General features: G+C 39.1%; 1 protein-coding gene across 3 annotated transcripts in view; it reads left to right on the forward strand.

Annotated features, from left to right (window-relative positions):
• The window catches only part of LOC124789961, a 101,252-nt gene that overhangs the window by 46,206 nt on the left and 27,853 nt on the right, over nt 1-27,193 (forward strand). For 2 of the 3 annotated variants that reach the window (XM_047257495.1, XM_047257496.1), the window contains 2 exons: nt 3,489-3,577; nt 12,201-14,660. In XM_047257495.1, coding sequence (XP_047113451.1) covers nt 3,489-3,577; nt 12,201-14,660 — 2,549 coding nt within the window. The remainder of the gene's footprint in view (nt 1-3,488; nt 3,578-12,200; nt 14,661-27,193) is intronic. The other variant, XM_047257497.1, reaches the window with a different exon arrangement.

Consider the following 27,193-nt stretch of genomic DNA (forward strand, 5'->3'; position numbering starts at 1 on the left):
GTATTCCTCATTCATATGACGGGGGGGAATTTGGAGTATGTGTCAACGATAACGAGTCATATCTCTCACAGGAATAGGCAAGAAAAGTCGACGTCTACACACCTCCTATGGTGTCCCAGTATCTACCAGGCTTGGAATCTCTGACAGGTTGCTGACTTAACAAGCAGGAGGAGTGCTTGATGTTGGGCCTGATAGATATATCACATTCTCAATGCTTCCATGTGCATCGCCCCCAGTGATCAGAAGCGCAGATGATTTATGATTGCCTGTATAGCCGAGTGTGTTCACACACCAATTTCTGGATTGCGGGAGACGAATCTGACCTGGATTGGATCCACTTTGTGGATAGACAATGAGGGCTGGTGAATGTAACCTGGAAGTGGTTTTCATGCAGTTCCCCATGTCCCACTAGGTAAATGCAGAACTAGTATTCACATCCCACCTAAGATATGAGCTACACAAACATTTAAAAAATGTTCCCACCCTTGTGCATATGCTTAACTCTAGACATGGGCAGCTAGTCTGGTATCTCGCTCTGCAGAAGTGGAACACATGCCGGAGGAAATGGACCAAGGTGGCCATTGTAGGACATAATCCCGTTTTTACAGCAGTTTGCTTGCAGTGTGAGTATGCCACTCGCCTCGTCATGTGAATATGATGGCCAGTAGTGTTTCCCGCAGCTGATATAAATACAATTGCCCAGCGAATGGTCGGTCAGTTCTATACTCGCATCTGATATAATCAATTGCTATAATCTCTGTTCTACAGACTATTCAATAACCACCTCACTTGACAGTTGGTCTTTCATTCTGGTCGCGATTTGGAGTGTCTCTCTCTTTGCCCTTGACCTGTCTCTCTCTTTGCTCTTGGCCTGTTGACACAGGTGTGGCTAAGGTTTCCTATTTGCACTTCATTATTTACATAGCTTGCTTTGGTCTTGTCTCGTCTGTGGCCTGTCCACCATCAGCCAGCCATGTTTAGCTCAGCTACCACTTGATGTTGTGTTCTCTTCCACATATGGCCTTTCTGCCTTATGCCTTCAGTTGTTTTTCTGTTGGGTAGTGATACTTCCAGCTAATCATGGATAAACATTGTTTTTTCTTTTCTCTTTTTTTTTAGGTTTTTCAGTAGCTTGGGTGCTAAATTGGCTTGCCTGCTGGAGAAACAGCAACAGTTAATGCAGCAGCAGCTGCTTCAGATAGATGTGTCAAAAAAGTCACTTTAGTTTCAGGCAGACAAACTCTGAGCACATGAGGTCACTTTGCTGCAGGTCTCAGAGTCCCCTGCAGTCGATGCCCCCAATTGTCCCTGTCATTTGCACCTTTGAGTGGCTCTATTGAGGACTGGGTCACATATTTGCATCAGCTGAAGCAACATTTCACAGCGTATTGAGTCACAGATGATTCATTGCAGCAATTATTATTTCTGTCTTGCATGTTGCTGGACATATTTTTTATGCCCCACAAATTTGCACAGCTGTCTGATCTCATTTCACTCTTCTTTCAAGAGCTATGCGCTCTGTTGACTAATTAGTATTCCCAAAGATATCATGTGGTTGCCTCCAGGCTTGAGTTTCCCCAATATCCTTAACGGCCTTGGACAGTGGTACTGCTCCTGGGTCACTTGACCCAGTGATGCACGTTATTCCATTTTTCAAACAAAATTTAATTCAAGTTCTTTGATCTATCTATTTTGTAAGTAAAAATTTACTGAAATTGCCTGAAAACAGGTATGAACTTTTTGACTGTCAGTGATAATTTTTGAAAGTTGGGTGTATTAAGCTTACAAAACTGAAAAATTCCCTTAACTTTTTGGTCACACCTTGTATTATCAGTAGAATGCAGCTTTGTAAACACACCTTTAGGAAGAGGCCCCACAGTTGGAGGCATTGGGTCCCCCCCCCCCCCCCCCCCCCCCCTCTCTCTCTCCCTCGCTCCAGGGAGGCAGTAATGAGGTGACATTTTGTGCTGTAAAGAACATAGACTTTCTGAATGCCAGATATGGTCACAAGGGCTTCTTTTTCAATTTTAGGATAATTTGTTTGGACTTAAGTTAGCATTTTAAGATGTGTACATGATGGGTTGTTCATGCCCATCAGCACCTTTGTGAGAAAGGACAGCCTAAATGACATGTTGAGGATTTCTGTACCCATGAGGTGTTTTGACAAGTCTAGATTGTTCCACAAAGAATGGACTTAAGATAATTGCTTTAACTTTTGAAGAGCCTCCTTACAATGCTGTCACCATTCATTTTGTTTTTTTAATTTTTTACATAAATTATTAAGAGGTATGCTGATCTATGTGGCATTTGGGAGGAATTTGGCGTAGTAATTGATTTTACCAAGAAAATCCCCCGTTAATGTAAGGAATATGCTGTGAATAATGAAAATTGATGTCAGATCAAACCTCATACTAGAATTTTGTGCTTTTCACAAACCATCACAAAACACATTTAGATTCTTTTGAAAATGGTCTGATAATTCTAGCAGTTAAGTTTTCACATCTACTTTGGACATTGTTCAACAAAAGAAGTATCCATGTTGCACAGAGCTTTCATACAATTAATTCTGCATTTAAAATGTAATGTTATTTTTCTTCCTATATCCCTATGGCATTATCTCCCAATATTGCATTACAGTTTTTTTCCCTTCTGCTATGACTTGTGGGGCATCCTTCATACGGATCCGCTTCAAGAGAAGCACATTCGTGATTTAATTCAGCCACTCCCTTCTTAATAGTTAAAAATGAAGTAGCAAACTGTTCATAGTCTTACACCAACATTAGAGGAATTCTGAGTTATGATACAGTGTGTGAAACAAAATGTGTTGTGATTGTGTAGTACTCCAGTGTTCCCATTTGACTGAAACATAACTACTTAAGTGAATACCTTCTTTTCACTATATTCTTTTTCACTTGTTCACTATATTCTATTTTGAAAATTTGTCGAAAATAATTACACCCGTGGAAAAAATTGACTATTTCTTTACATGTCAAACTTTCTGGTTGTGGCCTGAGGATACTAGTTGCATTAATATTGTGCACAACAAATTTGCATCATATTATCTTTTTGTTGCATATGTTTGCATTTGTAGCTACAGTATAATTTACTTTTTCTGTGTGAAATTACTTGTACCACTAGGTTTGTACCTTCGTTTAATATTAACATAATTTATGCAACACTTTCCCCATTTTATACAAAATTAGATATATTTTATGGTAAGTATTGTAAATTTAAATGCAGTTTTTCATTACCTTTTTAATATTGTGATTAAGAAGCTACACATGGGACTAAGAGGTCAGGGGATTCCTCCTGTAATCATTTGTGGAGTGGACACCTTCAGAGGAGGAATTATACAAAATGAAAATAAAATTATAGGAATGTAGTATTTTGTAAGAATGAAATTTTGAGTTAACAACAGAGTACTGCATTTTTTCATGAAATATAAGTCATAAGATTGCTGCACCACATAACTACAATACTTTTTACAGCCGCCCTGTGCGAAGTAGCAAGAAAAAAGCATTAGCGCAAGTGAAGTCTTGGTGTGGTTCTATGGCAAAGAAGTCTGATTCAGAACTGGGTATGCATCAAAGAATTTTAAATAACTATTAGTTATTAATTTAAGCTTAATCTTGTTGCAGTTATAGCTTGAAAACTAATTCTGTAATGGAAATGAGCTTTCTCTAAACATACTCTATGTTATTGTCTGTTACCAACAATTGCCATCTACGGAGTTGCAGGTATGAACTATTTTTTGGGAAAATCTAGCTAACAGTTATCCACTCTATTTATTCTGTGCACTGTTTTGATGTAATAGAATAGTATGCCCTGTGTATTCCAAAGATCCTCAGTTGCAGTCATCTCCTTCGGTCACCTCGTTCAAGTGAAAATTTCACCTTGAAGCACTGTCCAGTACAAAGTTATTTGAAGGTGAGTCTTGTCACTGCGGAAAAGGAAACGATGGCATCAACATATTCAGAACAGGAAAATACTGGAATACTGCACACACAAATTTGCAGTTGTTTCATATGTAATTATTTTGATTGTCTTGTTAAAGACTCTTGACAAAGATGTACTAATTAGGGCTTTATGAGGAACTACCCTGACCATTTTTCATAATGGTGGATTTCAATTGGCACAACATGCTGTGTGGCTTGGTCACTGCATCCCCAGGGGTCGAGTCATTGAGACGAGACACTTGTTCATTTAGAGAATATATCAGTGGTTTTCCCCACCCCCAGTTCTTTTAAACACTCAAATTCCACGTATGAAACAGTTATGTTATAAGAAAAGCTAGTTTTCCATGCATCATATCTCCTGAACTATGTTTCATACAATGATGTAATTTGTATGTACGTTCAGTGGTATAAGTGGATACTGTCTGCAAAATGTGTTGCAAATAGAGTTAGTGGCAAAGAATTAATAGATTAAAATGCCATGCTTGTTGCTGAAGGTTCACTGCATGAATATTGAAACTAGAAAGAAAGAGAAATTTTTCCTCTCATTATTTTGTGGGAGTGTCAGTGAGAAAAGATTTCAAAAATGTCTGAAAATATGTGTTAAGTTTTTCGGAAATCACTTAAGTGTTCTCATTCTCAGACACTGGATGAACCCACATCTACATCTAAATCTATATCCACACTCTGCAAACCACTGTGAAGTGTGTTGCAGAGGACATGTCTCATGGTACCAGTTGTTAGGTTTTCATCCTGTTCCATTCGTGCATGGAGTGTGGGAAGGATGATTGTTTGAGTGCCTCTGTGAATGCTGTAATGATTCTAATCGTATCCTCATGATCCCTATGTGGATGATACATAGGGGTTGTTATGTATTCCTAGAGTCATTGTTTAAATCTGATTGTTGAAACTTCGTTAGTAGACTTTCTCAAGATAGTTAACATATCTTCAAGACTCTTTCAGTTCAGTTCCTTCAGTATCTCGTACACTCTCCCAGGGATCACACGCACCTGTGACCATTCATGCTGCCCTTGTGTGTATCCCCCAGAAGTCCTATTTGGTATTTGTCCCACACACTCGAGCAGTATTCTGGAACCAGTCGCACAAATGATTTGTAAGCAATCTCCCTTGTAGACTGATTCCATTTCCCCAATATTTTAACAATAAACCGAAGTCTTTCACTTGCTTTACATACGATTGAGCCTATGGGATCATTCCATTTCATATTCCTACAAAGTGTTACACTCGGGTAGTCGTGTGCGTATAGCCAGGTAGTTGTATGAGTTGGCCGATTTCAACTGTGATTCTTTGGCTTAAGCAGCCAGGGATTGTGATCATGTGTGTGAATTGAGTTCACAAGAGTGTGTTGTTAATTTCTGATGGCCTTGTTGGCTGAAAGCTTACTTTATGACAGTCTTTTTGTTGTGCCTATCTGCGAGTCAGCATCTCTGCTGTATGGTGAGTAGCAATTACCCTTTTCATAATATTGTCATTGATATTATAGTCATAGGACATTAAGTTTCTTCTTTTTGAAGCACACAATTTTTGTTCATGTAAGGCAAGTTGCCAGTCTTTGCACCACATCGAAATCTTATCAGCATCTGATTGAATATTTATGTAGCCTCTTTCAGACAGTACTTTGTTATAGATAAATGCATTATCTGCAAATCCTGATTTTACTATTGATATTGTCTGCAAGGTCATTACTATACATCGTGAATAGCAAGGGTCCCACCTGAAGTTACTTCTGCATCCGTCAATAGTTCTTCATCCAAGATAACATGCTGTGTCTTCCCTACCAAAAAATCCTCAATCCAGTTCACAAATTTCACTTGATACTCCATATGATCGTACTTTTGGCAACAAGTGTTCATGTGGTACTGGGTCAAATGCTTTTTGAAAATCACGAAATACTGCTCTATCTCACTCCATTGTTCCAAAGCCTTTAGTATGTCTTGTGAGAAAAGTGTGAGTTGGGCTTTACATGATTGATGTTTTCAGAATCCGTGCTGATTGGCATGGAGGAGATCATTCTGTTAGAGATATTTGAGCTCAGAATATGCTCCAAGATTCTACAACAAATCGATGTTAGGGATATTGGACATTAGTTTTGTGAATTACTTCTACTACCCATCTTGTTGATGGGTATTACCTGTGCTTTTTTCCAAGAATGGGGCATGGTTTTTTGTTCCACAAATTCAGTATAGAATCTGATAGTAATTCCATCAGGCCATGGAGCTTCATCCAGTTTTAACAATTCAGCTGTTTCTTAACACCACTGACACTAATACTTATCTCTTCAGTGGTAGGAGGATGAAATTGGGGAATTCTGGGTTATGTCAGCTTTGGCTCTGCCATCCTCAATTTCTATTCTTGCGTCATTCATTAGGGATTGGACACTAACTTTGATCACTAATAGCCTTTATATATGACCAGAATTTTTTTGGATTTTATGAAAGATCATTTAACAGTATTCCTCTACATTAGTCATTGAAGGCTTCACACATTGCTTTCGTCAGCTAAATGCGTTTCATTCAGCATCTCTCTATCTATAGTCCTATGCTTTGTTTTACACCTATTATGCAGTAGTTTCTGTTTGTTTAGAAGTTTCTTTACAGTGACTGTATACCATGGAGGGTCCCTCCCTTGTGAACTGTTCAGCTGGATACAATTCTACCCAGTGTGTGGTCAATTATTATTTTTTACCTAATTAATAGAGAGAGAGAGAGAGTGAGAGAGAGAGAGAGAGAGAGAGAGAGAGAGAGAGAGAGAGAGTGTGTGTGTGTGTGTGTGTGTGTGTGTGTGTGTGTGTGTGTGTATCTCTTTCTGCTTATTTTAGTTTTATAGTTTGGTAATCATTGTTGCCACCATGGTCACTGATACCAGTTTCTGTGTGGACATCCTCAAAGAGGTCAGGTGTATTTGCTGTCATTAGATATTTCCATCATGAGTGGAGTTCCTTTCGTTGTAGGTAGTTTTCAGAGGCATTTAGTAAAGTTTCACATGTTATCTTATCACACCACCACTAGCAAAAAATGTTGGATGATTAAAGTCTCCACTGATGGCTACAGTATGATTGGGGAACTTAACGTGTAAGTGAAGTGAGGTTTTCTCTAAAGGATTCGATTACATCAGGAGATGAGTCCGATGGGTGATAGAATGATCCAATTATCATTTTATGCTCACCCCTGATGCTGAGTCTTGCTGTAACAATCTCACGTGCAGCTTCAATTTCTATCTTGGTTCATTTGAATTTCTTGTCTATTGCGACAAATGCATCACCTATATTTCTCATTTTGCCTACCCTCTCAGAAACACTTAAATTGTCTCCAAAAATCTCACTGCTATCAATTTCAGGTTTCAACCAGCTTTCTGTACCTAGTATTATGTAAGCCTCACTTCTTTTCACAAGCCCTTCAAACACTGGCACTTTGTTGCGAATGCTTTGGCAGTTGACCATTAGGAATTTACTACTGTCACCTGTGGGAGGCATTTCTTTCTATCTTACATTGATATTTCTGGGTTACCAAAAGCCATCATTATCTGATTGTGTAGAGAGTTGCCTAATATAAAAAACCGTTGTGTGCACCCAACACCCTGTTGGCTACCTGAGGAGCAGCCTCTGATGTGTAGTGGATACCTGACCAATTTAGGGGGACACTACAGTTCTCAACCGTATGGCTCAAGTCAAGGAAGTTGCAGCCTAGCATGCCACAGGACCTTTGAAGTCTCTGGTTCAGTTCTTCCACTCTACTCAGAACCAAAGGGCCATGATCAGTTTTGGGGACAATGCTGCAAATTGTGAGCTTCATTGAAACTCCTAGCACAAGGCTAGTCTTCTCAACCTTCTCTGCCAGTCGCTCAGTATAATCTGCACTGAGTTATGTTGCCTCAAGAAATACATGCAGCTGCCAACTTGAAGAATTTACTTGCTTTGATAAACCTGTAACATATGTGAGTAGATTATGACAGCTAGATTTGGTCAATAATTATGTGAAATGGAGCCTCCTGTCAGATTAAAACTGTGTGCCAGACCAGGACTCGAACCCAGAAGCAAGTCATCAGTCCCAGCCTGGTACGTAGTTTACAACTCTGCAGAGCAAAAACTGTTTCTGAAATTATGTGAAAAAACACAAAAACCAGATTTTGGTTGCCACATTAAGCTGTTAGATAGGCAGTCTGCAACAGGAATAGAGTAAGGTTTACCTGACAATTGTAGGTGTCCCTTGCACATCTACATGGCTGTCTTCAGTGATTGACCTTTGCTTTTGTTCTGTAGCTGTCGAGAACTATTCAGTGGTAACTGACAACAGATTTGCATTCCAGCGATGTTTTTCTAGTGTGGGGCCATCTGATGGACAGAGTTGTAGTTGTTTTTTTTTTTGGGGGGGGGGAGTGAAACACTGCAGCAAAAGTTGATGCATCAAAAAAAAAAAATGGACATTATACAGCCAGAAAGCAGTAATTGAACAAAAAGAAAGTATGTTTGAGGAGGTGGATCATAGTATCATATTAGCCTTGTGATCCACCAAATAGCCAAAACAATCTTACCAAAGTCTAGCAACTGCCCTGGAAGAAAGCTTGTCCCTCGACAGGATAAAGAAAGCCACTCAGCGATCAAAGCTATGCGTGTGGCTTTGTGGAAGTTCACAGTATAAGCGAAAATCTTTCAGTTTTCCGAATCGTGAGGGCAGAAGCTTTGTGAGTGACTGAAGAAAGCAAGAGAATAGTCTGGAGGGAATTAGTGAATTTCATTAATTGCTCCAGATCAGCTAAACATTGGGAAGTAATAAGGAGAATTTTGGGCAAGGGCAGTGTGTCTCCTCCTACAGCCATATTGAGCAATAGGATCTTCGTGAGATCTCAAAGAGATATGACTGAAGAAATTTCTGAACACACTCTTAATGTCACTGTGTCAACCAGACACACTCCATAGTTTGACATGCTCTGCAGAACTGTAGAGGCAAGAAGGTTAAATTTCTTCATGAATAATGAGGAGTCACTCTTTTCTTCCTGTTCTTCACGTGGAAAATGGAATCCATTCTGTTTGCAGCATGAGAAATAGACCCTAGGACAAATCAGATGCATTATGTCACCTGTAAGCGGGACCCAAAGACATAATTTTATGTTGTTTCAGTAAAATCTAGTTTGATTGATACTATCTTGATACAAGTATGAAGTCAAAATTGAATATTTTGAAAAACCTCAGTAAGAAGATGTGAGGCATTTTCAAGTACAGTATGCTGCAGTCTGTATAAAGTGTTTGTAAAATCCCGACTAGATTATGGCAACATTGTTCATGGATCAGCAACAGCCTTTGACCTCAAGATGCTGTCCACCATGAAGATACCAGGCTATCAACAGGAGTCCATTGGACCAGCCCAGTTTTGAGTCTGTATGCGGAGGCTGTTGACCCATACTCTAAATCAGGCAGTGACTTCTTCACTGCGAGACAGGACCTGGAAATGTTATCTTTTCCTCAGTCATTGGCAAGTAGTGTGTTCCACTGTCCAAACTTTGAGCAGATTTTCAGGAATTAGTTGCATAACACTGCCATTCAGGATATGTGTTAAAGAATGTCTTGTGTATCAGATTTCAGAATAAGGAATGAGTGATAGCTGTCTTCATAGTGTCTTTAGAGACCTCAAATAAGCTAGACAGAGAGCAAGAAATGTACTTCAGATACAATTTTAAGAGTTTGTTTTCTTCAGTTTTAAGACTGCATCAAAATTTTATTATTTATATTGATGGATCTAAACAAATTTTCAACTATTTTCTGTGATAGTATCTTTTAGAGTTCGCCTCCTGAAACAGCTAACAAATTGTGATGCTGATGTACAGTTCTAAAGGCATTGGAGCAGGTGGAAAGCCATCATACTATAAAGTTTCTCGTCTGCTCTGAGTCTCTCAGTGCACTGAACTCTCTAAAACAAATTTGTAGAGTAGAGAGAGAAAAAAAAAAGAAAAAAACTGTTGTGATTGCCCAAGATGCTTTATAGTGGATCTAAAACTGAAGCAAAGAGGTGGTATTTTGCTGGATACTGAGACACATTGGGATACGGAAAAATGATACAGCTGACAAAACAATCAAAGAAGTGTCTAGAGCAGGTGTTATGTTTTGGTGTACTGTATCCTACATGCTTATCATCTCATTGCCTGACAGAAGATTGTGCATCACTGGGAAATAAAGTGGTTAGAGGTGGTAAACAACAAACTGTGTTCAATCAAATCAGCCATCTGGGCGTACCAGCCACATCGTTGGAAGGAAGTGATACCCACTAGGTCATTATTAGGGTATTACCCATGGACACGAAGTTTCCTCCTCCTGTTTGATGATCCACCAGTATGTGAAGCTTGTGGATTACCACTTTCAGTGCAAAATATTTCAGATGCTGGTATAAGGGCAATGCTTAGTTTGGCTGGGTGCCTGTCCATCATCCGAGCTGATAACAGCAACAGTGTAAAACGCATTTTGAAACTTTGTGAAGCACCAGGCCCCCTATTGAAAGTGTTGGGAAGAATATTTCAGTGAGTTTAGAGTGAATGGCAGCATGGCCCCTGCTTTTTATTAAGTGGCCAGCCATCAGCATATAACAATCAGTGCTAGCATTTTTATGCTGTTTTTCTTCTCGTGAATGCAGCAATGAGGAATTTTAGTCAAATTTTCCTCAGCTGCCACAAAAGATTTGAAGAAACTGCAAACAATTGCAGTATCTGGTGACCTCTGAAAATGCCTTCCCTACAGATATTAAAATCCTTTTAGCAGCAGTAGACACGAAAGTGTATAAGCTCCTATACCAATGCCCAAAACCCATTAAAAAAAGGGGGTCAGCATCAATTCAGTTTTATTCAGCTACAAAGAAAACAGTGTGAGCAGACATTCTAATAGCCTCATGGTGTGGGTTTTTTTTTTTTTTTTTTTTCCAGAACCCCCCCGCCCCCCCCTCCCACTTTTTACACAATGTATTAAGCACATTGGCTAAGTTTTGAAAAGAAAAATTGTGTTTCGCAAGAGCATTTCTCCAAACAGTTTTAATACTTTGTAAGATATCGATAAAGCTATTATATCAGTGACGAAACATTAATTTATGTTGACATAGCCAGAAGTTCTGCAGAAAGCTGCTAATATGTATTCCTGGGGAATTGTAGCAATTTCACTCATGATAGCAGCTGTATGTTGACACCCAGCAAGGGATGGAGGATACTGTGGAGTGCCGTAAGTTCGGTATCATCATCATCATCGTTTGTGGTTTCCTGTAATTTAGCACTTAACCAGCAAATTGTTTGTAGGCAAATTGTGAATAATAATTTGTCCAACATTTAAGTTGCCTTCTGATTGGTAAGTAGGACACAAGTAAATATGGTATGTTGCTAGTTGAATGTTTCCCCATTTAAGCATCTTTGTATTTCAAATATCCCTGCATACACTTTCGATAAATTATATTTATTATATCACAGTGAAAAATATTCATTACATGAACATTCACAGTCAAAATAGCAACATATAAGGCATTCAACATAAGGAATTACTCTACTTGAATAAAATCCTGGTCACTAGTTTTTCATTTTTACAAACCAGATCTGAATGAACAAAAGCCTTGATTAGTTTGGATGACAATAGAAAAAAGTTATATTTAAAGCACTGTCCGAATACACCTTGTTGCAAGTTAATGTGTCATTTCCTGTGCTACACTGTCTGAGGGAGGGGAGGGGGCAAGGACAATTTTATTACTGCTGCTTAATTGTCCAAAATCACTTTGCACCAGCATTATTAATAAATATTCTACACAATTAATGTATTTAGTTTGTGTGTGTTTATTTTATTTATTTTTTTACAAGTCACACTGAAAAGGGTATTTTTATAATGGAAATGATTTTTTCTCTATAATTTCATTTTGGTTTTATTTTAAAAGCTGATAGTTTTGAATTAGTGAAGACTGTGGAAATTTGTTCCCTCTAAAATGTAGCCGGCCTGCTGCCTTTTCCAAACTACGAAAGATGTGCGAGCCTCCCATAAGATATGTTTGGACAGTGATATCAATACAACTTTTGTCTGCCATCATCAAAATTGATCAAGGATTGTGTTCATTCAGAATTATTTTTATAAAAAACAAAAAGTCGTTCTCCAAGTAGGATGTTATTCAAAAGTGTAGTTCCATATGCTGAGGAAAAAAAGACTGCAAAGTAAAACTGATGAAAACCAACCCAGTTACCTACTAGTACATAAATATATTCTCTGTGTTACAGGAGGCAAGAGGAAAGCTGGTGAGGACAGTGACACAGATGATGATGATGAATTGTCCTTACCAGAAAAGAAGGTGAAATTAGAACCACTAGATGATGATGACTGGAGCAGTGGAGATGCTGGAGCTTCCAGTGCTTCATCAATTCATGATGACCATGAGAAGCAGCAGCACCGCAATTCTGCAAATTTTTCAGGAAAGCTGTTGGCAGTTCCCAAAAGCAAAGAACAGTATCTTATGGGACCAACAGTTAAAAGGTCTCCTGGAAGACCTAGAAAGATACGGCCACAAGAAAATACTTTGAATGGTGTTACAATTGTTCAGAACAAAAAGGATGATGCAGATGAATTGGCAGTGAAACTAGGATTAGAATCTGATTCATCTCCAGAACATAAAACAAAACTTTCTCAATCAAATGCAAACAAAGATTCAAATGCATCTCAGCCACCTGTATTGGTTGCAAACTCTAAAGGTGTTATAAAAGTTGATCCGCGGCAAGTGCCAAATCTCACTTCAGGAGTATACATAGTATCCAATAAGTCTGGAGTAGTAAAACTGGAATCTGTTTCAGGATCTCCGGCTGTGGGTAAAGCGGTAACATCGAGCCAGTCCGTGAATAATGGAAGTGGTGAGACTAAGACTATTGTGACCCAGTCAGGTATTATAAGGAAACCTGTGCAGTCATCTGGTATTTCTCGTGTTGCTCAGGGCCCTGGTCAAGTGAAATTGTTAAGCAAAACTGCTGGTTCGGTTCGTCCCCAAGGCTTGTCTCCAGGACTAGTACGAGTTTCACCGACTGGTTCGCACCTGAAGAATTTCACACCTCGATTGGCATCACCTGGGCAGAGACCACCATTAACATCACCTCGTGTACTGGGTCCGAGGCTGCAGTCAGGAACCAGACCCGTTTCTGTGTTGGCTGCTCGGCCGGGACTCGCCAATCCTGTAAGACCAGTACTGTCTCCTAGAATACCAGGAATGTTACGTGCTCCTCTTAATGCCAAAAAGTCATCTATTGGTATACCTGGTGTTCAAACAAAAATAATGAGGGCAGTTAGCCCAAGAGTGCCAGTACAAGGAGGAAAGATAATGTCTTCGCTGTCTGCCCAGACACGAAGTGGTGTAAAACCAATACAAGCTATGCTTGGGAAAGCTGTCCAAGGAAACAATCCCGTGTCATCTCTTGCTACAGCAAAAATGAAGGTAGGTGAAGATGGAAATTCAAATGTATCAGTGAAATCCGTGACTCAACTAACACCATCTGGGGCTTCATTACAGGGCAGAGGAAATTTTGATGATGATGACGATGAAGAAGATGAAGAGGAAGAAGAAGATGATGACGATGACGAAGATTATTTGAATGAGGAAGAGGAAAGACCGGGGCGGAGCGTTGGAAGAGGACGAGGTCGTCGCAATGCGGAAACGTCTAAAGTTGGTGACTCAGATGGCAACAAGCAGCGAGATAGTAAACTAGTGGACACAGATGGTGTTCATATGGAATTCCATGAGGTCACTACAAGTGAAAGTGAGTCTGACGATTCTCTTCCGGAATTGCCTATGGGGGACCTTCCATCTCTTGAACCAGATAGTCCACCAAGACCTTTCACTCTTTGTCCAGAAACAGGAAAGATCTTGGGACGTGCGGAAGGGGAACCCACTCCTCCACCCAGCCCAGAGACGAAATCATCAGGCCAATCTGAACCTTTGCCTGGTGATTCAGGGCCCCCACAAGAGCAAGAACCTGAAGAAATCTTACCTGACCCTAGACCTTCCTCTCCTCTCAATAAAGAAACTCTGTTGAAAGTTGAAATGAGCCCAGGTGGAACAACTGGAACAGTAGTGGAGGGTAATGAGAATGAAAATAGTAACTATGCGGATCCCCTGAGGACAGAGCAGGGATTGACAGTGACAAAAATTGCTGACTCTGCAGCAAAAAATTCACAGCAGGGAGTGAATACAACTCAGGTAGTGACACAGACAGGGAAGGGTGGATCTGGTATTTCAGTGCCTGCGAGAAAACTTTATGTTGATGGTGCTTCAGGTAAAATGAGTGGGGATATAGTGACTGTGACTGGTGAAGATGGTGTTGTGTATCAAATATCAACAGATGGTCAGCAGGTTTCAGATGAGTCAGGACAACAGTGTGTTTATGTTTCGACTGAAGGGGGTGAGGGAAGTGAAGAAGGTGCAGTGCTTACACTTGATACAGCAGTAGCTGAAGCTGTGGCACAGCTGATGCCAGAGCAAGTGAACGTTATCGGTGGTGCTGGTTGTTCCCAGTTCTTCATAAAGGGTGAAGATGGGACTGTGGTAAATCAGGAGGGTCAGGAACGCCAGCAAGAGCAGAGTCAAGAGGAACAGCAGCTGGTGATGACCTCAATGGTGGACCAGCAGGCAGCCGATGAATCACAAGCACAAGTAGTGGCACATGTTGTCCAAGAAGGAGAGCTTGACCCAGTCACAGGTAAACAGAATCAGTAGTATATGATACTCTGTTATTCTGACAGAAAAAGTAAATTTTAATTACTGCAGCAACTTAGGAACAATATTTAATTTTACTTTTGGTGAATGCTATATTAGATTGTACTCAGGCATGTTGCTCACTCAATAGTTGCAGGGGCAGAATTATAGCAATAGAATGATAAACTTGAAAAAGGACCTTGTGAGTTAGATTTTTTCAGTTTCCTCTAAGTTCCATTTTTCTAAATTAAAACAAGTAAAAGTTACATTTATTTACACTAGATAGTGTCTAGTGCCTACACAGTTCTTGTGTTTTAATCCATATACCATTTCAAAAAATATCATCACCATACTTGATGAGGTCTTTATGTATTATTAAAACTCACTCAACATAAGTTGTTATATTGCTGTGTGTATGTTACCCTCTTTTGGTTGGATTAATTAGAATTATAATCTTTCGTATTGTGTTTTGGAGTTGAAGGTGATATGAAACATTTACATGAAACATTTTCTACATTCACAAGCAATGATTAAACTATTCATCTGTTTGGTGCTGTGCTAGTGCTGAAAGCAATGTGAAACTACATCTGTTACTTTTCCCGAGGGCATGCAGCTCGACTGTATGGTTGTATGATAATGGCATCCTCTTGGGTAAAATATTCGAGAGAGAAAATAGTCCCCCATTTGCATCTTCAGGCGGGAACTATGCAAGAGTATGTTGTCATCAGGAAAAACTGAACTGATATTCTACGGTTTAGATCATGGAATGTTAGGTGCCATAATCAGGTATTAGGCTATGAAATTTAAAATGCTCAGTAGGGTGGTTGAAGTTAGATATGTGGGGAATTATTGAAGTTCGTTTGCTGCATGAACAAGACTTCTGTTCAGGTGTGTACAGGATTATCAGTACAAAATAATAAGAAGGTAACACAGGAGTAAGTTTAATAATGAATAAGAAAATAGAAATTTGAGTAAGCTACTGTGAACAGCATAGTGATCCTACTATAATAGCCAAGATAGACAGAAAGCTATCACCCCTGCAGTAGTGTCAGCTAGCTCTGCAGGTGATAAAGCGAGTGAAAGAATGTATGATGAGATAAAAGAAATTATTCAGTTAATGGAGAGGAAAATTTAAGTGTGTTGGGGTAAAGGAATTTGATGGAAGAAAAGGAAGAGAGAGAAAAATGGTAGAATAAGTACTGAGGGAAAGGGATGCAAGAGGAAGCTGCAAGTAGAATCTTGTGCAAAGCATAATTTTATCATGGCCATCAGTTGGTTTAAGAATCATGAAAGAAGGTTGTGTATGTGGAAGAAATCTTTCAGGCACAGGAAGATTTTAGAGTGAATCATAATACAGAAATTTTGGAACCAGATTTTAAACTGTAAGACATTTCGGGTGCAAATGTGAACTCTTGACAATAATTTATTGTACATTAAATGTATTTGCAGTTGTGAATATGGATAACCATCAACTGTATAATGAAATGGTACGAGTCCTGGTCTGGCACAAATTTTCATTGTCATCATTCCATGATAGAGATGCCGGTTGTCCATATTTGGAACTGCAAATACATTTAATGTATTTCATAATGGCTGTTGTTACCGCCGTGCCTGTTCCTTCAGACATGCATGCGTGATCCAAGGAACCTTACCTCATAAATCGGAATGTCACAGGCACTGCAATATCGTACATAATTTGTTGGCTATGAACTGTAGATCAAAGCTTAAGAAGTTGCAAGGAGGTAGGATATTAAGGAAATGTTACCTGGGTGAGTTGAAAGAACCATAGGTTATTGAGAATTTCAAAGGGAGCAACAGTTGACTGAAACAGATAAAGGGAAGACAGTAGAATATGAATGGGTAGCTTTGGGAGATGAAATAGTGAAAGGAGCTGAGAATCAAACAGAGGAAAAGACAAGACCTAGTAGAAATCCTGGAATTTCGCAGGAGATGCTGAATTTAATTGATGAAAGGATACAATATAAAAATGAAGCAGGCGAAATGGAATAGGGACAGTTATTGGGTTGGTGCATAAGTTCGTGGCATTTTTCCGTAAGTTTAATAAACACAAGAGACACAGGTAACAGATACTTTAGTCATCACTAAAGTGCGCGTCATATATCTTGGCGGCCAAGTTTAGGTTCGTTCTGCGCATCTGACGTCACAAAACACGGTCAGCCAATGAACAGAGAACGATGTTGCCAGATCTCGACAGCAGTGCAGAGCACGGACGAGTGTCTTCAGTTTTAGAAACGTTCAGTCATAAATAAAGTAATAGAACAAAAGCAATGTCTTGATAGCAGACTTTCTTTTACAGAAAGTTTGGAAAAAGCATTCTTTATACCAATTGCTTCATATTCTATTAATTAATTAAACCAAACAAGCACTAAGACTCCTAATTCAGGCGATAGCAAGGAAAGGTGTTTGTTTCAATCTCACGAACTGCTTTTTCGCAATAAAGAACAGCGGTAATTGTTTAATTCCTATTGTACTTCAACGAAGCGTGAGTAATTCATAGTCATACCAACAGTGTTTATAAGTAGTTGCGTGAGGTGTTAGAGTCCTTATGGAGTTACACTGTTCGATGAGTTGAGGTAGTGGAACGGTTAAGGTGTTGGGCTGCCATGTGAAAGGTTATGAGTTCAAACCTTGTGCGGTGCTTAATATTTTCTTTATTTAAAAACAATATTGGAGTGCCTTACTTCACGAATTTTATTCGTTTGAATGAAATTTCTAGTGCTTTGCCTCTTCATTAACTTTTTCGCTGCTGCAGACACGTGCTCCCCGCATTCCGCGCTGTGCGCGATTTTGTCATCACTGCACTTCTCGCCTGTGCAGACACATGGTGTTCCCACTGCTTTGACACACTTATCATTCGATTTCACAAAAACTATTTGGCCAAAAAATTTGATTTTTATACGTCTTCTTGCCTGATACCTTCCCCCCATAAATGACTTAATTTTGTTTTGATGTGCAGCATTAAATGTAGTTAACCATTGCACGAAATTTTGAAGAGTTTGCAGAGGTAAAAGTCCATAGCGTATACTTTCCGTATGGTCGATTTTAGTTGCCACAATGTTGAGAATGAAATGTAGACAAGATACCTAAATTTCATATAATATTTACTGTATACCAATATCTCATTTAATTTATTTACCACATAGGTGTCGTATGTAATATTGAGAAATATTCCGTCTTTCGCGACTGTAATAAAAGTTTTATATACACACGGTGCGTTTGGCTTTATTTTAAAGCACTTACATCGGTGAAAGGTATGGCACATACACAATGGTATTCATGTTCTATTTCTTGTTTTTGTTCCACAGTCGCAGTTTTACCAATGGTATTGAAATATATCCCTCTTCTGCAACTGTAATAAGCGACTTATTTAGACCAGACACGTTTCTCTCTTTTGAAGCATCATAAGAGGACTGTATTTTGTGTCCTCCATTGCCAAGTCACCTTTCGTAGTTTTGTGCTGCGCTAGCACAATATTCAACATTTGTGTTGGCTCATCAGTGTTTTAGCAAATAAATGCTGTTTGTGTGTGCCACACACAAAATTATATTTGACATAGCTCTGAGCACTTCACTGACAGACGGTATACTCAAGTCCTAATGTTTTTGTAAGTCCACAGTTTTGTTTAATGTATTTTGTCTACTTCCTTTTGATTGATTGAAGTGCTTTAAAATAAAGCCAAACGTGCCCAGTGTAAGTAAAACTTTTGTTACAGTCGCGAAAGGTGGAATATTTCTCAATATTACATACGACACTTATGTGGTACTTAAATTAAATGAAATATATAGGTATCTTGTCCACATTTCATTCTCAACATTGTGGCAACTAAAATCGACCATACGGAAAGTATACTCTATGGACTTTTACCTCTGCTAACTCTTCAAAATTTCGCGCAAAGGTTTACTATATTTAATGCTGCATAATAACTGCGTTGAACATAGAAACAAAATTAAGTCATTTATGGGGGGAAGGTATCAGTCAAGAAGATAGGTAAAAATCTAATTTTTGAGCCAAATAGTTTTTGTGGAATCGAATGATAAAGAGTGTCAAAGCAGTCAGAACACGATGTGTCTGCACAGGCGAGCAGTGTAGTGACAAAATCGCACACAGCGCGGAATGCAGGGAGCACGTCTTTGTAGTAGCGAAAGGGTTAATGCGGCCGTGGTGGCTTTACTTCATGAACTGCGCGCTCCCCCCTACACGTAAGCTTGCGAACTATGCTATACTATGGCGCTGCTTCTATTGGCGCGTGTGTCGTGTGCAACTGGCAACGCAGCAATCTCCAGCGTCTGGGCGGGCATGCGCGAGCCGCCAAGATAAAAAAACTGAACTATAATACATTCTTCTTCACTATTTGCAATACTTTGCGAATGCTGGGGTAACCTTTCAGTTCTGTGTCTGTTGAAATCATGTGTTTCGAGGTGAAGAACTCGTCGAGGCATGTTCGAAGCGTATTTTCATCCAGAAAGGAAGTTCCGTGAAGAGTGTTTGATAGAGAGCAGAAAAGGTGAAAATCGGAGTGTGCAAAAGCGTTATCATGGAGTAGCAACACTTCATGCAGTCTTCATGGTCGTTCTTGAATTGCATCTGCAAGATGCCTCAGCTGTTGGCAATAAACATCAGCAGTGATGGTTACACTTCGCGGAAGCAATTCGTAATAAACCATACTGTTGCTGTTCCACCAGATGCATGATATTATCTTTTGTGGATGTGCACAGGTCTTTCTGTGGGGAGGTGCGGCTTTGTTTGGGCTCAGCCATTCCTTCCTTTTCCATGTGTTAGCGTAGAGACACCATTTCTCATCACTATTAACGATACAGCATAAGAATGACCAGTGTTGTTCATGAGCCTGTTGATACAAGCAAGCAAAGATGCACATATGTCCATCTGCTGATCTCTGAGATTTTGGCTTACAGCATGTGGTAACTGCACACCCTATTTTTGAACCTTCCTCATTGTAAGCAAGTGTCGCACTATGACACAGTGAACATTACTCTTCACATTTGCTAGTTCTCGAGTACAATGACATGGATAATTGTGGATTTATGCATTTAAATGATCTTCATCAAACCCCAAATATCTTCTTGAAGGTGGAGAGCTACTGACGTCAAAATGATTTTCCTTAAAACAAGAAAACAATTTTCTTGTTGTACTCTGTCCCGTGGCATTATTCCTAATATGCTGCACAAATATTTCTGTCTGTGCTGCTGTCACCGCTCTATTGATCTCAAACAAAAGAATGTGTTGGAAACTTTCTACTTTCTCCTCTTCATCACTCCATTTTCTAGGATTCACAGCTCCCTCTCACCATCTCCAAATGACAAAACGATGAAACTTAAATACCAATGATGAACAACAAATAAAAAATGACAGGTGATAAATAAACACGTAGTAACCAGAATACCAGCATCCAAAACAAAAATGCTATGAACTTAATGCACCAACTTAATAAAAAACGAGATTGACAGAAAGTGCAACATGACTAATCAGGAATGGCTAGAGGACAGATGCGAGGCTGTAGAAGCATGTGTAACTAGGGGAAGGATGGATGCTGCCTGTAACAAAATTAAAGATACCTTTGGAGAAAAGAGAAGCAAATACATGAAAAATCAAGAACTGTAGTGGAAAACCGGTAGTAAGTAAAGAAGGGACTTTGAGAAAAGTTTTCATTTATTGGAGCTGTAATTTTAAGTAAGCTTGATATCCGGGCAAAAGTCACAAATGCAAATATGCGCATTGGTATAAATGTAGCCTTCATTCCGAATCCGAACTTCAACCAAATAGAAGCAGTGTCCAAGTGACAAAACAAACAGATATACATTAAAGACCATGACTGTATTAGGTTTATATTCTAACACATGTATAGTCCCAATTGACAATTGGGTTACGAATTGTAAATTATACTATTATATTTCAGTGTAAAGCACTATAAAGTGATGGCCTTTGAAAAGATGGAGGGCAGCTTGGTGTTTGGCAGAAAGCAAATGGTCTCCCCAACCACTCCACCCAATCCTAATTTCAGTTAGCGCAATTAAAATTTGATAGGTTTTGAACTTCATTAGTTTATAAAATTCTACAATGGATAGAAACACTTTCTCTTTGTTCTTGTAATTAGTGATAAGCCTCTTGAGATGGAGAGCACAAGTCAGATTATTATTTTTGTTTGATGATGGTGAAATTTAGTGGTGAAACTGGGAGTCAGGAACATATAACAAAGTCTGTTGATTGAATTGCAAGTGAACATATTTTTGCAAGAATATACTGTGTCATGAACATTGATGATCCTTATAAAAAATAGTGCTTGTATTAACTGACTATCCTGTAGTCTCAAGGTTGAATAGTTGATACTTTATGAAGAAAACCATATGGTGCTGGTGTAATATTTTAAGATATTTATTATTTTAGAAACCAGTTTTTTGCTGTTATGCCACTGTCACGTATAAAACGATGAATATGTATGGCTGTGATTTTTTTTTTGGGGGGAGGGGGGCAAAGATTTTAAAGTAGTCCATCTAAAGAGTATCTTGGCTGGTTTTCAAATGTGACAATTGTTAATGTTTGATATTGGGCTAAAGAAAGAGGATTTATTTCAGTAAAATGAAATGTAATACTATTTAGCTTAGATAAAGTATGTAAAACACTGAATAATGAACTGCATGATAAATTACAACACTTGTTCTGAGAAGAAAAATAAGTTGAACAACATAGAAAACTTTGGTGAGATGTTCCAAGGGTGTAACTGATCAAGTTATCTTGTCCTTGGAAGGTCCAATATTACAAACTGTTAAAATATTACAAGTGAGACCAAACAGGTAAGTGAAAACAACTGTAAGTGTACTAACTATAATATTAACAGTGCAGGTAAAACTACAGAAACTAAATAAAAGAAAAATGGTGCATATGAGTAGGATGGGTAACTTACCAACAGTGTAAAGTGTATAGAAACAACATAATCAGTGAAGGTGGAGTATGCCAATGGTACATTATGTTTAAAAGTGGCCTAATTAATGTTCATGATGAAGAACGAGGTGGGTGACAGTATTGTGACTGATCGACTGGGTCGCAAAAGTCAATGAGAAGATTCAAGAAAACCATTGATTCAAAATAACTGAGTCCTCATTTAATTTTCCACAAATTTTGCGAAGTTTGTTGCATGAACTCCTTGCACAGAAGCTAGGCTATCATAAGTTTTCTGTAAGATGGTTTCCCAAATTCTTGACAGAAAACTACAAGAATCAACATATGGCTGTGCCATTGTCATTTCTTGGTTTTTTTGAAAAAACTGGTGACTTATTATGTGATCAGATCATTACTGGAGATGGGACTTCGGTCAAAAATGTGAACTGGAAGACCTAATTCCATTCTTGATGAGAGGTTCCCAAGAAACCAATAAGATCCGTGCAAACATTGCCTGCAAGAAAGCTTATGGCACCTGTTTTTGTTACAGGAAAGGTGTGCTTGTTGTTGATTTATTTGAATTTGATTCCTGATCAGGTTGGAGATTTTACATGCTCGGGGTCTGGATGTTGTGTTGTCCTCATCATCATTGATACGCCAAAATGGTATCAAATAAAAAGACTTGCACTAGGTAGCCAAACAACCCCAGGTGTCTGCTAGCCAGTAATGCTATCTGCCCTACAGTCAGGATCTTGCATTCAGTAATTACCATCTGATTTAAACGGAGAAGACATTGCTTGCAACACAGCAGTTTGACATACATGTGGAACTGCAGGAAGGTGTGACTAACTGATTGAAGTGTAAGGTGCCAGAATTCATGAGAATTGAATTTCAAAGCTCATGTGCCATTAAGGTCAATGCCTAAATTCTTGTGAACTGAATTGTACGAGAACAGAATTTCAAAGCTTGTTCATGACTATGAAAAATGCCTTAATTTGTGTGGAGACTATGTTGGAAAGTAGTATTTAATTGTAAAACATCAGTTTTCCTATACTTTTTTAATACCAAAATGTAATCTATTTTCCGGATAACCCTCTTGTTTGACTCTGATACCTACTTTCTCCCCAATATGAATTCTATAGCTCCCAGACATTTTTATGGCCTGTCTAAACTCCATAAAGACAATATCCCAATCTGTCCTGTAGTGTAGTCTCATCTCTATGTTGCCAGTTCGCCAGAAAGTTAAATAACTTGTCCAAAATCAGGACCAAGTTTAAATCTTGTTATGGTATTATTAATTAAGTTAACATAGTGAATTATTTCTGTTTCAATGCCAAGATGTACAAACAGTTAAATGGTCTAGTTATGGGTTGCCCCCTCAGCCCAGTTCTAGCAGAAATCTTCATAGAAATTTTGAAAAACATTTCATGGAAAATGATATACTCTCTCACAAGATTGGGTGCTGGTTTTCATATGTTCATGAGATGCTGAGCTTTTGGGTGGGTACTATGACAACTTAAGCATTCCAAAAATATCTAAATTCTAAGCATAATAATATCAAATTCACAGTGGAGTTGGGGGGGGTGGGGGGGTTACTCCATAACCCTTCCATCGATCATATGGATAGGGGTTCATGTATGTAGTGTATGCTGCATCCGTTGAAGGACATTCGACTGTGGTTGACCGATGAACTGCGTATTTATCTTGTACAAAAACATTTACATGCTTTATTATTTATTTATCTACATCTACATAGGTACTCTTCAAGCCACCATAGTGTGCATGGCAGAGGGTACCCTGCTAGTCATTTCCTTTCTTGTTCCACTCGAAAATTGAGCGAGGGAAAAACGACCATCTGTATGCCTCTGTATAAACCCTAATTTCTCATATCTTATCTTTTGTGGCCCTCACACGAAATGCATGTTGGTGGCATTAGAATCATTCAACAGTCAACTTCAAATGCTGGTTCTCTAAATTTTCTCAACAGTGTTCCTTGAAAAGCAAGTCACCTTCCCTCCAGGGATTCCCATTTGAGTTGCCGAAGCATCTCTGTAATACTTACATGTTGTTCAAACCTATCCGTAACAAATCTAACAGCCCTTCTCTGAAATGCTTTGATGTCTTCCTTTAATCTAACCTCGTACAGATCCTAAACACTTCCCAGTAGTACTCAAAAATAGGTTGCACCAGTGTCCTGTATGTGGTGTCCTTTATAGGTGAACAACACTTACCTCAACTTCTCCCAATAAACCGAAGTGGACTGTTCGCCTTCTCTATCGAAGTCCTCACAAACTTGTTTCATTTCATATAGCTTTGCAACATTATACCCAGATATTTAAATGACTTAATTGTGTCAGGCAGGACACTACTAATGCTGTACCCGAACATTTTTCCTACTCGTCTGCATTAACTTAAATTTTTCCACATTTAAAGGTCGCTGCCATCCATAATACCAACTAGAAATTTTGTCTGAGTCATCTTCTCTGTAGTCACTCAACTTTAACACCTTAATGTACACCAAATCATCAGCAAACAACTGCAGGTTGCTGCCCACCCTGTCTGCCAAATAATTTATGTATATAGAGAATAATAGCAGTCCTGTCACACTTTCCCGAGGTACTTCTGGCAGTTCCCTTGTTTCTGATGAACACTGCTGTCGAGGACAACATACTGGGTTTTATAACATAAGAAGTCTTCAAGTCACCCATAGCTGTAGCGTATTCCATATGCTCATCCCGCCGTTAACAGCCTGCAGTGGGACACCATGTCAAATGCTTTCTGGATATCTAGAAATATGGAATCTGCCTGTTGCCCTCCATTCATAGTTCGCTGTATATCACGTGACCAAAGGTAAGCTGAGTTTCACATGAGCGATGCTTGCTAAAGCCGTGCTGACTCGTGGACATAAGTTTCTCGGTCTCAGAAAAATTTATTATATTTGAATTGAGAATATGTTCAAGGATTCTGCAGCTAACTGAAGTTAGGAATATTAGTCTTTAATTTTGCAGGTCCATTCTTTTACCCTTCTCATGTGCTGGAGTCACTTGCGCTTTTTTCCAGTTGGGTCTTTGTGCTGGGCAGATTCTTGATGAATGCAAGCTAGGTAAGGGGCCAGCGCTATTGAGTACTCTCTGTGAAATAGATTTTGGATTCCATCCAGACTTGGTGACTTATTTTCTTTCAAATTTTTTTAGTTGTTTCTCTGTACCGGGGATGCTTATTACTTTGTCTTGGGAGTCTTTTTGATGGTCAAATGACAGTACTTTTGAACAATTGTCCTGCATGAACGATTTGTTGAACGCGAAATTTGTGTGCGTACACAAAAATAATGAATTGGAGACATAGCTTAACAGTCATTGAGAACTCATTAGTAATGTACTGTACTAATACAGTATGTTGTTGTTGTTGTTGTTGTTGTTGTGGTCTTCAGTTCTGAGACTGGTTTGATGCAGCTCTCCTTGCTACTCTATCCTGTGCAAGCTTCTTGATCTCCCAGTACTTACCGCAACCTACATCCTTCTGAATCTGCTTAGTGTAGTCATCTCTTGGTCTCCCTCTATGATTTTTACCCTCCACGCTGCCCTCCAATGCTAAATTTGTGATCCCTTGATGCCTCAGCACTTGTCTTACCAACCGGTCCCTTCTTCTAGTCATGTACCACAAACTCCTCTTCTCCCCAATTCTATTCAATACGTCCTCATTAGTTATGTGATCTAACCATCCAATCTTCAGCATTCTTCTGTAGCACCACATTTCGAAAGCTTCTATTCTCTTCTTGTCCAAACTATTTATCGTCCATGTTTCACTTCCATACGTGGCTACACTCCATACAAATACTTTCAGAAACGACTTCCTGACACGTAAATCTATACTCAATGTTAACAAATTTCTCTTCTTCAGAGACGCTTTCCTTGCCATTGGCAGTCTATCTTTTATATCTTCTCTGCTTCGACCATCATCCGTTATTTTGCTCCCCAAATAGCAAAACTCCTTTACCACTTCAAGCGTCTCATTTCCTAATCTAATTCCCTCAGCATCACCCGACTTAATTCGACTACATTCCATTATCCTCGTTTTGCTTTTGTTGATGTTCATCTTATATCCTCCTTTCAAGACACTATCCATTCCGTTCAACTGCTCTTCCAAGTCCTTTGCTGTCTCTGACAGAATTACAATGTCATCGGCGAACCTCAAAAGTTTTTATTTCTTCTCCATGGATTTTAATACCTATTCCGAATTTTTCTTTTGTTTCCTTTACTGCTTGCTCAATATATAGATAGAATAACATCGGGGAGAGGCCACAACCCTGTCTCACTCCCTTCCCAACCACTGCTTCCCTTTCGTGTCCATCGACTCTTATAACTGCCATCTGGTTTCTGTACAAATTGTAAATAGCCTTTCGCTCCCTCTATTTTACCCCAGCCACCTTTAGAATTTGAAAAAGAGTATTCCAGTCAACATTGTCAAAAGCTTTCTCTAAGTCTACAAATGCTAGAAACGTAGGTTTGCCTTTCCTTAATCTATTTTCTAAGATAAGTCATAGGGTCAGTATTGCCTCATATGTTCCAACATTTCTACGGAATCCAAACTGATCTTCCCCGAGGTCGGCTTCTACCAGTTTTTCCATTCGTCTGTAAAGCATTCATGTTAGTATTTTGCAGCTGTGACATATTAAACTGATAGTTCGGTAATTTTCACATCTGTCATCACTTGCTTTCATTGGGATTGGAATTATTATATTCTTCTTGAAGTCTGAGGGTATTTCGCCGGTCTCATACATCTTGCTCACCAGCTGGTAGAGTTTTGTCAGCACTGGCTCTCCCAAGGCCGTTAGTAGTTCCAATGGAATGTTGTCTACTCCCGCGGCCTTGTTTTGACTCAGGTCTTTCAGTGCTCTGTCAAACACTTCACGCAGTATCGTATCTCCCATTTCATCTTCATCTACATCCTCTTCCATTTCCATAATATTGTCCTCAAGTACACCGCCCTTGTATAGACCCTCTATATATTCCTTCCACCTTTCTGCTTTCCCTTCTTTGCTTAGAACTGGGTTTCCATCTGAGCTCTTGATATTCATACAAGTGGCTCTCTTTTCTCCAAAGGTCTCTTTAATTTTACTGTAGGCAGTATCTATCTTACTCCTAGTCATATAAGCCTTTACATCTTTACATGAGATAATCCTTTACATCCTTACATTTGTCCTCTAGCCATCCCTGCTTAGCCATTTTGCACTTCCTGTCGATCTCATTTTTTTTAAGACGTTTGTATTCCTTTTTGCCTGCTCCATTTACTGCATTTTTATATTTTCTTCTTTCATCAATTAAATTCAATATTTCCTCTGTTACCCAAGGATTTCTACTAGCCCTCGTCTTTTTACCTACTTGATCCTCTGCTGCCTTCACTACTTCATCCCTCAGAGCTACCCGTTTTTCTACCGTATTTCTTTCCCCCATTCCTGTCAGTCGTTCCCTAATGCTCTCCCTGAAGCTCTCTACAACCTCTGGTTCTTTCAGTTCATCCAGGTCCCATCTTAAATTCTCACCTTTTTGCAGTTTCTTCAGTTTTAATCAACAGTTCATAACCAATAGATTGTGGTCAGAGTCCACATCTGCCCCTGGAAAT

The sequence above is a fragment of the Schistocerca piceifrons genome, chromosome 3 (assembly GCF_021461385.2).
Source record: "Schistocerca piceifrons isolate TAMUIC-IGC-003096 chromosome 3, iqSchPice1.1, whole genome shotgun sequence".
Classification (NCBI taxonomy): domain Eukaryota; kingdom Metazoa; phylum Arthropoda; class Insecta; order Orthoptera; family Acrididae; genus Schistocerca; species Schistocerca piceifrons.